Raw genomic sequence first — 15,546 nt, 5'->3', positions numbered from 1 at the left:
TTAAATCTGACAATGATCTAATGCAGACAAAAAAAAATTCCTTTGGGATGACATTGCGCTAACAATGGGCTTTTATGCAATTGTGTCAATTTTCAACACATTGTGATTGCTAATTTCTTTTGTGTCTTCAATGTAAACGTAAACTTTTCTTTAATATCAAACTACTTATTTTTCCTCAAGACATTGCTTTGGATTAAGATTTCAGCAACAGGTAGTTATTTACACTAGTTGTTAGTTTGCTTTACTGATCTTTCAGTGTCATATGGTCTAGAAAAATCACTGACTTGCATCCTTCACTGAAATCTAAAGATAAGCCTGCAGACCCTTTGAACCAAAAAGAATGAATCCAGGAATGAGAAAAGGTCTTTCAATCCTTTCAGTTTACTCTGTTAAAATGAAGATCACTCAATCAGGCACAGCATGAACCAGTCTACTTTGTGATATTGACTCACTTTCTTACCTTTACACTTTCTTACCTTTATTCAAGAAGGGAGGAAAAGATAAACCAGTCAGTCTAACCTCAGTGGTGGGGCAACTATTGGAAGCAATTCTGAGGGACAGAATTAATCTACACTTGGAGAGGTGGGGATTAATCAAGGACAGTCAGCATGGCTTTGTTGAGGGGAGGTCATGTCTGACCAACTTGATTGAATTTTTCGAAGAGGTGACCAGGTGTGTAGATGAGGGCAATGCATTTGACATAGTCTACTTGGACTTCAGCAAGGCTTTTGATAAAGTCCCGCATGGGAGACTGATGACGAAGATAAGAGCCAATGGGATCCAAGGAATTTGGCAAATTGGGTCCAGAATTGGCTGATTGGCAGGAAGCAGAGGGTGATGGTCGAGGGGTGTTTTTGTGACTGGATGCCTGTGTCCAGTGGGGTTCCACAGGGATCGGTGTTGGGTCCCTTTCTGTTTGTGGTATATATAAACGATTTAGGCTTGAATGTAGGAGGGTTGATAAGTAAGTTCACGGATGACACAAAAATTGGTGGGGTGGTAAATAGTGAGGAGGATAGCCTTAGATTACAGGAGGATATAGACGGGCTGGTCAGATGGGCTGATCAGTGGCAAATGGAATTTAATCCAGATAAGTGTGAGGTGATGCACTTGGGAAGGACAAACAAGGCATGGGAAAAGATCGAAATAGGCTAAAAGGTGAGGATAAAACAATGAATGAAAATGGAAATAAATTTTAAAAAATAATAATAAAAATAGGTGGGAAAATATATATATAAAAATTGAAAAATAAATATTTTTAAAAAGGGAATCAAAAAGGCGTGAAGAGCACAGCTTTGGGCCTTACTTTGTTGACAAGGCCAGCGGTGCAAGCTTTCGGGGCACAGCCTTTAGGATAAAAATGTGATTTGTGCATCAACTGATGACATATTAGGCTGTCTACCAGGGAGCTACCACAACATATTGGAAAGTATGCACGAGTCCATTACCAACTTGCGTGGCATTCACACTCTACCATCAACCTGCGAGTATGCAACCACCTCAACAGACACTAAAGCTGGAATACTTGTGAGTATCTGTGGCACCAGTTGTTGCATATCTAAAGGATGTTCATATTGGGGTCATGCAGACTTTTGACTCTATTAGCTCAGAATGGCTCACAGCTTTAATTGGATCACAAATGGCCTACAGCCTGCTCTCCTGTTGATCCTGAGCATTGACCCTCAGACTGATAGTAATTGTGCAATGAATAGAATGCATTGCTATCTCTCAAGATAAAAAGCCCTTGCAAACCGAGTAACCAATGCTTAACTTGGTGCCAAAGAAAGCTAGTGGAGCTAATCTCCCAACAGCCATCAAGTTACTGTAGCTGGGTTCTTCCAGGCCCAATCTTCTTAAGACTGTTGACCACAAACATCTCAGGAGCCCCTGAAAGTGTCACATGAGCCTTCCACCTCTCTTACTGAAGCCACTGTTAGCTGCAAGGAAATAGCCAGAAATGTTCCCATGTTGAATAAGGTGTACTGCCAGGCATCCCTTGAGGTTACAACAACTACAGGCACTTTAATCATCTCAGAAGCCAAAAAAATGCAGTAAACTATCAGCAAAATGTCTCCCATTTCTTCCCTGATAATGTTGATTGACCCCATATTTACATACATTTACAAAGCCCTTTTATTTAGCATTGCACTATTCGGTTTTTGTACAGCTGGCATTTTAATTCCAATAAATTGGTTTAGGGGTGTTCTTTTTAATAAAGATCCTTGAGGACAAGTAAATCCCTGGTTAACTGAGAAAATGAATGAGAGATATTGTAGCATCCACTTGTGATGTTTGTATAGAAGCAACAAAGCTTTAAAGGATGCAGAAACTTTGAAGTTTTGAGATAGCGTAGAATGTTGGCATATACAGCAGCGCAGTGTAGTCCCAGGCTGGATGTATGCAGAATGGAAATGTTACTTGGTCACATTCACATATGAACAAATATCAGCTCATGCGGAATTACGCTTCTACAGGAGAGGGGGATAGAAATAAAATCCAGAACAAATTCTATCTGAGCCTGCAAAGGTTTAATTGTGGCTTGGTTTGATTGAACAGCCGAAGTGCATTGTTATTGTGATAATGTCAGCTCGCCTCTGTAGAGAAGAAACTGAAGGGCTGGATCAAACATGTATACATATTTATACCCTGTCAATTCTGGCGAGTTCTACAATTAGTTGATTTGTTGCCACAGCCTTTAAGTTAATTTCTTGAAGGACCCGGATGCTAATCTATAAATAATTTCTCATGGGAAAATTAGATATGTGCTTTTATGTTCCTGCTACCTTACATGCTCATCCAAAACTCAGCTGTTTATATCCTCACTCACACCAAATCCTGCTCATCCATTACACTTGTGCTCAGGCTCCTGGCCAGCCCAACAACATTTCAGTTTAAAATGATCATCCTTAGGTTCAAATGCTATCATGGCTTTGCCCCTCCCTATCTCTTTAAATTCCACAAACTCTACAATCCTCCAAGATCTCTACAGTTCTCCAAGTCTGGCCTCTTGTGGGTTCCCCACTTTAACCGCTCTGCCACTGCTTGCGAAGTCTTCAACTGCCTAGGCCCAATACGCTGGAATTTCCTCCCTAAATCTCTCTGCTCTCTAGCTGGCCCCTTCTCCATTAAGTCATTTCTTAAAATCTATTCCTTTAACCAAGCTTTTGGTCACCTGGCCTAATATCTGTTTATGTGGCTCAATGTCAAATTTTTGTTCAATAATTTTATGTGAAGTGCCTTAAAAAAATTACTACAGACCACAATATAAATGCAAGTTGTTGTCTTTGCATATGTGAAATTTTAATTTTCTCCAATTCTCAACCAGCATTATATTGTAAAACATGGGAAGTTTTAGTTGCGTAAACTATTGACCACCAAAGACTAACCATAACTTTATCATTCCATTATTGTCACTAGGCCAAAATCTTGGAACTCCTTCCCTTACAGCACTGTGGGAGTATCTTTACCACATGGACTGCAGTGTTTCAAGAAGATGGTCCACCACCAATTTTTCAAGAGCAATTATGAGTTAAATGCTGGTCTTGCTAATGATGCCCATGTTCAGGGAATGAATAAAGGAAACTCTTTCGAGTTACCAACAGTCACAGATTGCAACTCTTTTTCGAGTACAATCACAGTTCTTGGTTTTCCAGGAGTGGGACATGAACCCACAACCCTCTGATTCAAAGGCGAGGGTGCTATGGACTGAGCCACAGCTGACACCTCATATGAATAAAGGAAAACTGAAGCTAGTAACCTTGTGTTCATATTAGGAATAAATAAGTTGCTGCAGGTGCACCTTAATCCAAAAAATATCAACAAGGAGTACAAGCAGCAAAGCTTTAAACATTTTCTTTCCTGCCCAAACCGCCAGAAAGTGTTAATGTCCGGAATTCATTTTTTTGTGTGGGAAAGCTATGATTTGCCTGTTGATATACCACTCAAATTTTCCAAAAACTTTTATGATGTAAGTCACACCTAAGGTCTGAAACATCTACCCTTTATACTGTTGCAATCTGTGTTGTATTCCTTATTATTCAAACTACAAACAAAGACAACACAGACCAAATATAGTTTCACATACCCTTGTCGTATAAGCAGCTTCTGGGTCATCTTCAAGTACCCGGGAAAGGCCAAAATCAGAAACCTTACTGACCAGGTTACTGTTGACTAAGATGTTTCGAGCAGCCAGATCTCGGTGGACATAACCCATGTCTGAAAGATACCTCATTCCAGAGGCAATTCCTCTCAGCATTCCCACTAGCTGGATTACTGTAAATTGGCCATCATTTTTCTAAAGGAGAGTTAAAGAATTGATCATTTGGTATCTTTATTATTAAATAGTATTTTCAAAAAAGAATGAGTATTTTGGTTCTAAAAACATTGAGATGTGACTTCAAAGAAAGAGGTCCACTTTAAATTAGGTAATGTCTCTGTTAAAATATTAAACAAAGCACCACTTTACAGACATGTTACACTTTCATTTGTTAACATCACCTAAATTATTAAGACTAGAGGTGCGCCCGCAGAACCTGGTTGTCTGCATGTCCTTTTGGTCATGGGACATTGTGAACTGTGGGGAGTAGGAACAGCTTCCTGGAAGAAACTAAATAGAGCTGAGGCAAAATTAGGTAACATTTTAAAGAACAGAATGAAATAGGTCTGGTCAATTTACAAATCAGTGCTGTGCTTTTCCAGTCTGGTTAGAAAGTACAAACACACATCAAAAGACATTTGCCTTTAAAGTACAAAAATCCTTATGTCAAAATAAACAAGTCTTCATAAATTTTTGAGGCATTAAATTCAAAGCCAGATAACCACTAAAGAACATTTTACAGGCTCATTCACGTATCTGCAGGTCCTGCTTGATTTTGCACTGATAGAGATTAAATGGGATGAGAGACAACTTAAAGTCGCCAATAATATCACTTCAACCAATTAAAGTTACAGTTTATATATATATATATATATATATACACACACACAAATAGTCCCATAGTCAGTTCCAGTTTCCTCACTTTTGGGGACAGGATTTCAGCTATGTGTATTCCCAACAAGTCTGGATGCCTCCACTTCCTGCCAGCAGGAAACAGGACACTGAGTGTAAAATTCCCACCAACAATGAATTTAGCTGTTTAAATATACATGCATACAAACCTGGAAAACTAGCAAAAGCGCACAAAGTGCTGCAAGAGAGTTAGCACAGTTCCCAATAAACAGATACCAGAAGAACAGTCCTGATTTAATAACCACATGAAAACATGTAATTTATCCAGACTTTGTAATTACAGTGCGGGCATGCACAACATAACTTCACCTTGGAGAGAAAAAGCACAATGATATGAAAGCCTGAAAGAGAAAATCCAAATGTTGGAGCATTTCTTGGGAGTTGGGGGTTGGCTGGGGGGGGGGGGGGGGGGGGGTGGCTGGTGTGGTGGAGGGGGCTCTGGGGATAGGATCCTCTGGAGAAATTAGAATTTTAAGTATTTTTCTCCATCACAATTAATAGATTTTCAATCTAAAGAAAGGAAAAACAAAGCGACATTTGGATTTTCAACAGATCAATCAGACTGAAAAATTGCCTCAATACTAGTTCTCCCATTTCTAACCTCCCCTCTGCCTCAGCTCAGAGACACTTGCCGGGATTTTCCATGCCCGCCAATGGCGGACGTATTCGATGGTGTCAGCGGACAATATGGTGCGATTGGTTTCACGATGGTGTGAAATCAATTTGTAGTCGTTCGCTCAGCACGCCAATGACAGGCTGTGTTTCCCACCATCAGACGTCGGGAACCTCATTGTAATACATCTGCATATCATTATTAGGCCTGCCTACTGGAATTGTTTCCCCCCCACCCCGACACCCGTCGCCCAACTGGATCGTCCACTCACGTCGACGGGAAAACACACTGACATGCTTCACAGCAGCATATAAAAGGCGTGCACTTGGTGGGCTGCATTTTGAGGGGAACTCGGAGGTGAGTACCTAAGTAACATTGCACAGCACTCACCTGGGTCGCCTGTTGGACTTCAAGCTTGAGGCGTGTTGTGGGGGTGGAGGCACGGGCAGCCCTGCAGTTGAATGTAGCGCACAAGCATTCGGGATGGGTGTAGAGGGGGTGTTGGAAGCAGCCATGCATTAGGGACACCTTATATAAAGTGAGCATTCCTCTACAACTGAGACAGTTCAGGCACAGCCACATTGATATGATTGGAGGCAAGCTTCTAGCTTAACTGCCCATTCAAGCAACACAGAGGCATCAAAGTGCCACCAAATGCTCCAGAGCTTTTCACCCCTCAAGCAAAGATTGCAAACTAATGAGCATTTTAGTGGACTTCAGAACAGTTGGACGACTGCACACATTGTACAATCTCGTTGCTAAAGTTGGCCATGCAGCAGTCACTGCTGGAGGTACTCACAGCCCCCTGCAATGTCAGCATCCTGGTTTGGACCAGTTTCCCCAAAGCCAACAGTGTAGCCTTGCAGTGTGGGTTAGGAGAATGCCTGTGCCTGAGCTGAGAGCACAGCATGCAGTCCAATGGGCAAAGCTGCTAGCAATCTGTCGGTTGGAGTGGGGCAGAGGTGGGTGGGGTTTTGGGTAGCCATGCAGTGCGCTAAACTCTGGCTGTCCAAGTGGTGGCCAGCGCTCTCCACGGTGCATTAAGGGGCCTTCACACTTAACCAGGACAGGTTCTTAGTATACCCATGCTAACCCATGTGTCTCTCTCTTTCATCCTGCAGAGCAGTACATCAGGATCATGGAGCCTGGTGAACTAGCTGTATGCCTCGTGGCGTACAGAGAGCAAAGATGACAGAGGAGAGAGTGACTAGGCACCTGGCTACACAGAGGGAGGAGCAGTACCCTCAGGAAGAAGGAGCAGCTGGGGCTCCTGCACATGCTGCTGAAGAGCCACAGCGTGCGATTGCTGGTCGGCGCTTAGCGACATCCAGTGTCTATGGATTCCGCCTTTCATTCCTGCAGATGACCGAGAACCAGTGTCGTCGAAGACTGCGCATGTCTAGGGAACTGATCGGTTACATCTGTCAGCTACAGCAGGATTTAGAGCCACAGGAACATAGAGGGCATCCACTGTCAGTGACCGTGAAAGTGATCACAGTGCTCAATTTCTACACCAGTAGTTCCTTTCAGGGCTCCACAGGTGACCTCTGTGGGATCTCACATACCTCCACCCACAAATGCATCTATGAAGTCACAGATGCCACCTTTGCGAGGGCACACAACTTTGTGCATTTCACCCAGGACCAGGACAGCCAGGGTGTAGGAGTGACTGGATTTGCCCAGATCTTGGATTTCCTACGGGTGCAGGGTGCCATCGACTGCATTCGCTCAGATCTATGTCGCAACACATGGTCAACTACATCAACCGCAAGGGATTCCATTCACTAAACGTGCAGCTGGTGTGCGATCACTAGAAACACATCCTGCTGGTGTGCGCACAGTTTCCAGGAAGTGTGCCTGACTCCTAAATCCTCAATTCGTCACAGATCCCTGACATATTCCAGGGTCTGCAGAAGCTGCAGGGTTGGCTCCTCGGGGACAAGGGCTACCCACAGAGAACGTGGCTGATGATACACGTGCAGCAGCCTCAGACTGCAGCAGAGCGAAGGTATAACGAGGCTCATGCTGCAACTCGCAACTTGGTGCAGCAGACCATTGGGTTGCTGAAGATGAGACTCTGATGCCTGGACCGATCTGGTGGAGCCCTACAATACAGTCTGCAGAGGGTGTCACGCATCATCGTCGTCTGCTGTACCTTTTACATCCTGGTGCTGCAACGGGGACAGGAGCTGGCTGAGGAGGATGTGGTGGAGCTGGAGGTCTCCTCGGATGAGAAGGACGCCAATGGATGAGGAGGTCCTTGAAGGCAGCGATGATGGGAATGAGGCCCGTGCACTGGCTGGACGAGACAGGCGTGCACGGGAGGCCCTCATAGCTGCTAGATTTGTGGAGAATGATGATGATATGCAGCGAGGTGACCCCATAGATCCTCATATTGCATCTGTGAACGTTTGACTCCAGTCTGGCTTATGGCAGTGCGAGTACCCTCTGTGATAATGCTCCTGTCATGGAGATGCAGCCCTAATAGTCACTCGATTGCAGGAGGATGATGATGACATGAAGTGAGGACACTTCATAGATCTTCACATAGCCTCTGCGAATGTCTGAATCTTGTCTGGCCAAGGGCAGCTCGCTTACGCTCTGTGATCAGGGTCATATCATGGAATCGCAGCCATGAAACTTTAGAAGCACATGACCCTTTGTCCCCCTTGAGCACCTGACCCCATCAGGAGCACAGCGTCACTGGTCACAGATGCTGGTGTGATGGGGGCCAGCCCCACATTAAAGGTGCTGAGAGCACATCGAGAGAATGAGAGAACTCTGTGGCGCCTGCCCACTACATTCTGACAGCAATGACAAGCACTGCCAATGTACAGACATCAGTAATGTGTCCAGGAGCGTGAGGCCAGACAATCGCTTTGGTCTGAAGGCTGCACAGAGCACAGGTAAGAGGCCCTGGACTGAGACACCTGCCTTTATCTTGTGCAGAAAGGTTTCACATCTGAGTGACCAGAACACTGCTCATCAGAACAAGGAGCCATAGGCAGGGAGGCATCATTGGGAGTTTATTGACAATAGTGAACAGTATGTACAAGTGATTAACACCTGTGCCCAGTCTGTGCAACTACATCTTAACCTACCTAACACTGCCACTACGTCTTGGTGCTCCCCCGACATCCACAGCGGAGGTGGAGGCAGCCTGCTGACTGTTATGCCCTGTCAGTGATGACCTTGGCGGCTGTCCTCTGGGGGGGCCGAGGCCTGGAGGACCCTGGCCTGCTTTTGGGGTCCTGCTGTTTGGCAGTGGCACCCTCCTCAGCGTGTGGAGCTGGAGCTGCTCAGGTCACATGAACAGGGGATTCGGATGGTCCAGACACTCCCAGAGTCACTTGAATGGGTGGCCCCGTGGGGTACACCTGCTGATCCTCCTCCCAGTTGGTGCCCAAGGGCCCCAGGCTGACTCCTTGAGGGGAAAGGGGAGCTGGAGTGAGATTGGGCTGCCCCGCACCCCTCTCAAGTACACACTGTTGGAGGCCAACTATGGCATCAGCGATGGATTTGAGCCCAGGCAGCAGTGCAGGAGCGACGTCCTGTACCAAGGTCTCCGTGGCAGCCATCATCCTACCAGTGTTGATCTCAATGTGTTGGCATGCCGGCGCTATCACCTCAGCCTGAAGGCAGACGGACTCCTCCATCGTGCCTTGCAATCTGAGAAGTGCAGCGGCCATCCCTTCCTGTTGTTCCCGAGCTTGCCTTTGCAGCTCCAGCAACTGTGACATGATTGAGTCCAGAGGCTCGTCATCTGACTCAGATTCAGCAAATATCTGTGCTCACCAGATTGTGATGCCGAGGCTATTCTACAGTTAGGTCCCACCGAGGTGTGTGGCTCTGCGTTGGTGGAGGGTGTGGGTGAGGCGCTTTGACGGGGCTTCAGGGAGGGTACCTTCAGATTCCTCTTCAGAGGTTTCTTCGGGGCTTGATTGGAGGCCCTGGGTCCCGACATCACCGCGCGTCATTTAGATTTTCGGTTCAGTGGGCACACAGCCGACTGGGCTGTGTGCCCGCCAAACTGTCAAAGGTCTGTTAAGGCCATTTAAAAAGCCAATAAAGCAATTAGCTGAGCCGCCCGTCCAACCTTAAGGCTGGCGGGCAGGCGAAAAGCCCAGGGGGCCTTCGCGTTTTTCATGGAACCTCATCCACTGGTTCACGAACGTTTTTAAAGTGTTTGAAAAATGTTTAATAAAATTAATGGACATGTCCCAGCTCATGTGGCAGTTTCACATGAGGGGACAGGCGCTTAAATTTTTAAAAAAATCTTTGTTCAATGTTTCATAAGTGAGAGTAATCTCCCTGAGGCACCTCTGTGCGTCAGGGAGATTTCTGCGCTCTTTCATGTGCATGCGCAAAAGACCGCACTCCCCGACTCAGGTAACCCCCCACCCACACGCGGTGCTCAGTGCTTCTGGGCGCACGTCACGTTGGGTGGGCTTTAATCGGCCCACCCACGTAAATGGCGGCGCCCAGCAGATCGGGGGCGCCGATTGGCGGGGGCGCCGATTGGCTGCGGGCCCACCAGCCCCTGCCCCCGCACAACCCCCCTGACGGGGAGAAAGTTCTCCCCATTATCTATCTTTTCCATTGAAGCTGGCACTCTCCTTTCATTTTTATTCACACTGCAGTTAAAGGTCAACCATTGTCATGTAGGCCAGACAAGGTAGACGGAGGATGTTCCCTTTGCCCCTTTTTGTGACATCTTTACCAAAGAGGGGTCTGCCTTACTTTCCAGCAGAATTTCCAAAAATCATAAAAAGTGTAGTGATCTGCTTTGAATTCCTCTTAATTGCCACATTTCATCTCTGACTGTTAATGTGATGCACTATCCCGCCCTGCCCTTCTCAACCTTGCTGACACAGTCGACCACACTATCCATCCTCAACACCTCCCCTTCATTATCCATTTTAGTGGGACTACCCTCACATGGTTCCAGTCTTACCTATCCAATCACAGCCAGAGCATCTCCAAACAATACCTTTGGGCTGGTGTTGCAGAATCTTGCTCATTGTTAAGGCATTGATTTGGAATGGATGGAAATTTATGGGATGCTTGTGATTTTCCAATATGCATTAGTGAGCATTCCTCTTCCAGTGCACACTTGACATCACCAACTAGTCTTGCTTTTAAGATTTGATTCAAAATAATTAGTGTTTTCAATTAGTGGCTCCGTTTCATTCAACATCATGAATTATCTTAACAAAAATAGGAGCCGTTATCATATACCTTGCATCAATGATCCAATTTTTTTCCCCCACTCTGTAGTCTGTTGGTGCAATTTAAATATACATGTTAATACTGGGATACATGTAACGAAACGGCATACGCTATGAGGAGGTTCACAATAGGAGGGCAGAATGGACAACTGGGCACAGAGATTAATGCGGTGAGCCCAATGTTCAGGACCAGAAAAGTAGGAAAGCTGTGAATTGGGTGTGCTGACCACAAGGCTGCACATTAGGAACACTAACTCATAAAATGAAAACCACTGCATAGATTTTTAAAATTTAGAACTATTTATATGTTATGAAAATATATCATTTTCTCTCCATTAATAATTCATAAGGAAACAATTAAACCATTAAATTGCCAATTGATTGATTACTTAATTTCTGAAATGTGAAAAAACTCACCTTTAAAAATGTATCAAGAGAGCCATTCTCCATATATTCAGTCACTATCATTACTGGTTTACCTTAAAATATATATAAAAAATTAGAATTACTACAGAAACATTCGGTACATAGAAAATGTGGTTGTAGGAGCAAATGCTGAGAAAGTTTCAGCAGGTAGCCAATGATTTTCCATCTGTGAATTTTAACTGATGGAAAACTACAGTTTCGCAAGATTCGCTCCCTCTGAGTGGTGCTTCCCACTGGGAATGTCAGATCACAAATCAGCCCTATAATTTCATACAAAATAATGGCATCATAATATGAGTAATGCAGCCAAGTTCATCAATAAAAAAAGCATATTATTTCTTGTTTTTTTTAAAGTCCATCAGCTTATTCCGATTATCCCATTGGTTTGTTACTAGTTTGCATCAAATCAGCAAATGTTTGTGAACTTAAGGACTGTATTGTTTTCTTTAATTTAGTGATATAATTGACAGCATTCGCCCTTTCTGCTCTCATTTACTTTATTTGCTAAAGTTAGCGAAAGGGGGCAAATAAGCGCTTTAGGAAGTGAACGTTCCTTTCCCCAGGTTATCTGACAATTGATTTATATAATTGGTTTACAGACTCTAACTTCATTACAGAATTAACATTCAGGTCAATGAGCATGCAGTAGCCCAGTGATTATGGCACTGGACTAGCAACTCTGATATCATGATTTCTTAATGCCACAATGACAAGTGTAATTTAATGCATAAATTGGGGAATGGCACTAGAAAATGACCATGCAGTTTGTTGGAAAAACCCAAATGGCTTATTAATCTTCTTCAGGGAAGGGAATCTGCTCCACTTACACAGTTTACCTGCATGTGACTGAAATTCCACACTATGTGATTCACTTTAATGCTCTCAACCCCCAAAAATATGAGCAATATGAACATCCCAGGAATAAAAAATAATGGCAGATTTACATTTGAATTAGTGCTTTTGGTGAGTGGCCTTTGTACTTAGGTCACTGATTCAGTATATCTACCTGTATATTTCACTATTAAAACAATACCATTCATGTTCCCAGTAAATGAAAAATTAATTTGTCCAAGCCAATTATTTTCCCAAATTAATTAGGCAAATATAAAGTACATACTACTCAATTCCCTTATGGCATTTCACATTGTCTAAATGTAGCCTTCAGGTGAAGCAGAATTATAGGATTGGGGATAATTGGACTTGGGACAGTAATTTAGTTGGCATTTTGAAGTCATATGGTCTGTCATTATTTTTACGTTTTTGATAATTAAATAGCAAAATGTATGACGAGTTGGGAGACTGAGAAAAATAGATGGTTGGAACATAAGAGCTTCTCTGTGGTACCGGGTCAGGAGCTAGGAGATGTAAAACTGAGACACTGCATTGCTATTACTGGTGGGAGAGTATAATTACAGTGTGACATGTTTACATAGGTAGCTCTTATTATAAATATTGATGTAACAATTTCTAATGATAAAGTTCCACAGGAAGTGTGCACAAATATATGAACATATAATGGATTAGTTTGTAGACAATTATTTTAGTAAAACAATTTAGCTAGCTAGATCTACTTAATAAATATATATCTATTGCATGCCTCTGTTCCTCTCCTCTTTTTATACTTCTGTGACCACAGCTATCTCAAGTTTGTAGTAGAAAATCTATTCACAGCACAGTGGTGACAAGTTTATTGTACGAAGAGAAGATGGGTTATTTCAACCTATCAGCATTATGACACAATATCAGTAGTGTCAAAGACTTAAGAAACTTGATTGGGAATGAGGTGCTGTCCCAGGAAGCAAGACAGATGTCACTATAACTGTACATTAATAGATAATCAATTGGTTGGAATTATATTTCTGTCCTGCAGAGCATTGTAGCTCAGTTTGTTTGATTAGGCTTCAAAATGAATATAATAGTTCATTACAAAAAAAAATTGAGAGTGTGATATATGATAAAACAACATTGAATGCCATTAGAATAGAATATTCTGCTTTTATATTTTTTAAAAATGCAGCTTAGCTTACATGTATGTTGCATTAAAACAAGTTATTTAAGGTAATTAATTTTCCAAAAAATATGTACATGAAAACTCACGTCAACTGTACTTTTGTGTTTATTAAACCACAGATAACAGAGTATGATTGAAGTGATGAACAGAGAGCTGTTATCCTGAACATTCAATTATGGATAAGCAACTTATAGCATAGCCATTTATTTATGAACTATACATCTAAAATTTTGTATTTTTTCTATGCTAATATGCTTCATGACATGTCAATAATTTAGACTCCATTCTCTTTGGATCAAGCTATTAATAAATCTACCTTTTTGAATAAGTATATTAAGTAATACATATTTCACTGTAACATTATTTTATATGTATACAAAACTGGGAATATAAGAAGGAAAGCTGAGCATTGTCTTTCTGAGATCATTTAAACTATCAGTATTTGATAGCAGGACTGTGTCAGGTTCAGTGTAGCGGTGTTGGTTGAAAAAAGCGACACTGTGGTCTGAATTTTTGTAAAGTCGGAAGGGCTCCACGCCTTAAGCAAAATGGTGCTGGGACACAGAACCTGGATGTCCCGACCCCAACCATTTTCACTAGGGTGGTGGGGGGAGTCATAGAAATGAGGACGGGACATATTTTGGCCATCTGCAGTTCATGTAGGCAACGGCACATCTAAAAACGTAGCTGCCTTTAAACAGAAGCAATTTTGGTCATCAAAGTTTCAGAAGCATAACTTGTGGGCTTTAGACATTTGAGGAAAAAGTCTGAACCTTTCAGAGTCCTTTGGAGACATAAGGCGCCCTTTTGGAGAGGTCAGGTACCCTTTTGAAAAGGTCAGATGCCCCTTTGGGTTTATTAAGAGTAGACATGAATATGCACATAAAGTGGATAAGCTGTGTGGAACTAGCAAGATGCCAAGTCATTTGAAGCTTCTGCCCTTTAAATTTTGAGAAAAAAAAATAGCCATCCTGTAGTTGAAAATATTCTGTGCATACAATTTCACTAGATGTTTTCCTCTGAGTGCTATCATAATAGTATTATTATTTCTTGATTGCTTCCACAACCTATCATTATCGCAGTGGGGGCCTGCAAGTTCATACCTTGATTGACAGCTCCAAGTGGCTACAAAGAGAGATAACAGTCTTTGATGTGGAACTATGAATACAAATGTTTGTTTTTCTCAAGGATTGAGTATTTGATGAAAATGTTTGTTTTTATAAGGGATTAAGTACTTGAAGGGGTTTAAATGTATTAAACAAGGTTTTATCAATGAGGGTGTTTTTAATTTAAGTTTTGTGACATCTATGATAGATTCTTAGAACCTTACTTCATCTCACCATGGCTACTGAGGCCTACCTATGGTTGATACTGGATGAGTTGACATGGAGTATGTAAGGGCAAAAGGTGTTGGTTGGGTGGCATAGGTTGGCACTAAGTTGGCATAGGGCTATAAAGGGCCATCAGGGTGCGTGGGGTTGGTGGGTTGGTATGAAGTTGGTACAGAGGGTTTGAGGGCCATGGAGGGTGGGTAGAGGGGCATTTGTTGACATGGAGGAATACAGGGCCATGGGACATGTGTAGAGGGGCATAGGTTGGCACAGAGGGTATGAGAGGCATTGGGGAGTGCTTGGGTGCTGAGAGAGCCTGAGGGGTGAGGGCTATTTTTGGTTATACTGCTTTTTTTACAACTGGAGTTCCAGGGCACCGGGGTAGGCCTTTTAACCAGACGGCTTTGGCAGCTGACAGCCCCTCTGTGGCTGCCTCTGAAATCTTTCCAGGGGTGGCGGGCCAAGCTCCAGTTGGCAACCACACCCCCATCCCCGGAATGAAAATCCAACAATTTGGAGCACTTTCTCCTGAGTCAGGTTTGTGCAGATGGTAAATTTCTCAACTCTACACTCCCAACTCAGGACCAAAAATCAGCCCAAACTCTTTCTTTTTCAATCATGCACAATGGTAATGTCTGAAGACTGTGAGTCAACGTTCAGATACAAACAAATAATGAGCCTGTTAAAAAAAATGAGTAATCAGTCACTGAGATGTCTTCATCAGTTAATAAAATGCATGTTGCTGTAGCTATTAACACAGGAAGTCAACCAGATTTTATTTTTACAACTGCAACAATTTGTACATTATTCATAAACACCTTAAAATTCAAAAAGTATTTCTTCAAAACTTAATGTAATTTTCCACATTCCTGTGTTGTTGTTTTACTGCATCTGTTTTAAGGAAACATTCTCCAATGGTTTCATTTTTC

General features: G+C 42.9%; 1 protein-coding gene across 2 annotated transcripts in view; it reads right to left on the bottom strand.

Moving 5' to 3' along the window:
* LOC144698634 (ephrin type-A receptor 5-like) overlaps positions 1–15,546 on the bottom strand; it is a 357,156-nt gene that overhangs the window by 44,031 nt on the left and 297,579 nt on the right. For both annotated transcript variants that reach the window (XM_078570504.1, XM_078570505.1), the window contains 2 exons: positions 11,267–11,328; positions 4,085–4,294 (listed from right to left, as the gene is read on the bottom strand). In XM_078570504.1, coding sequence (XP_078426630.1) covers positions 4,085–4,294; positions 11,267–11,328 — 272 coding nt within the window. The remainder of the gene's footprint in view (positions 1–4,084; positions 4,295–11,266; positions 11,329–15,546) is intronic.

Source organism: Cetorhinus maximus, chromosome 2, assembly GCF_964194155.1.
Source record: "Cetorhinus maximus chromosome 2, sCetMax3.hap1.1, whole genome shotgun sequence".
NCBI lineage: Eukaryota > Metazoa > Chordata > Chondrichthyes > Lamniformes > Cetorhinidae > Cetorhinus > Cetorhinus maximus.
This window is presented reverse-complemented; position numbering and strand designations above follow the sequence as displayed.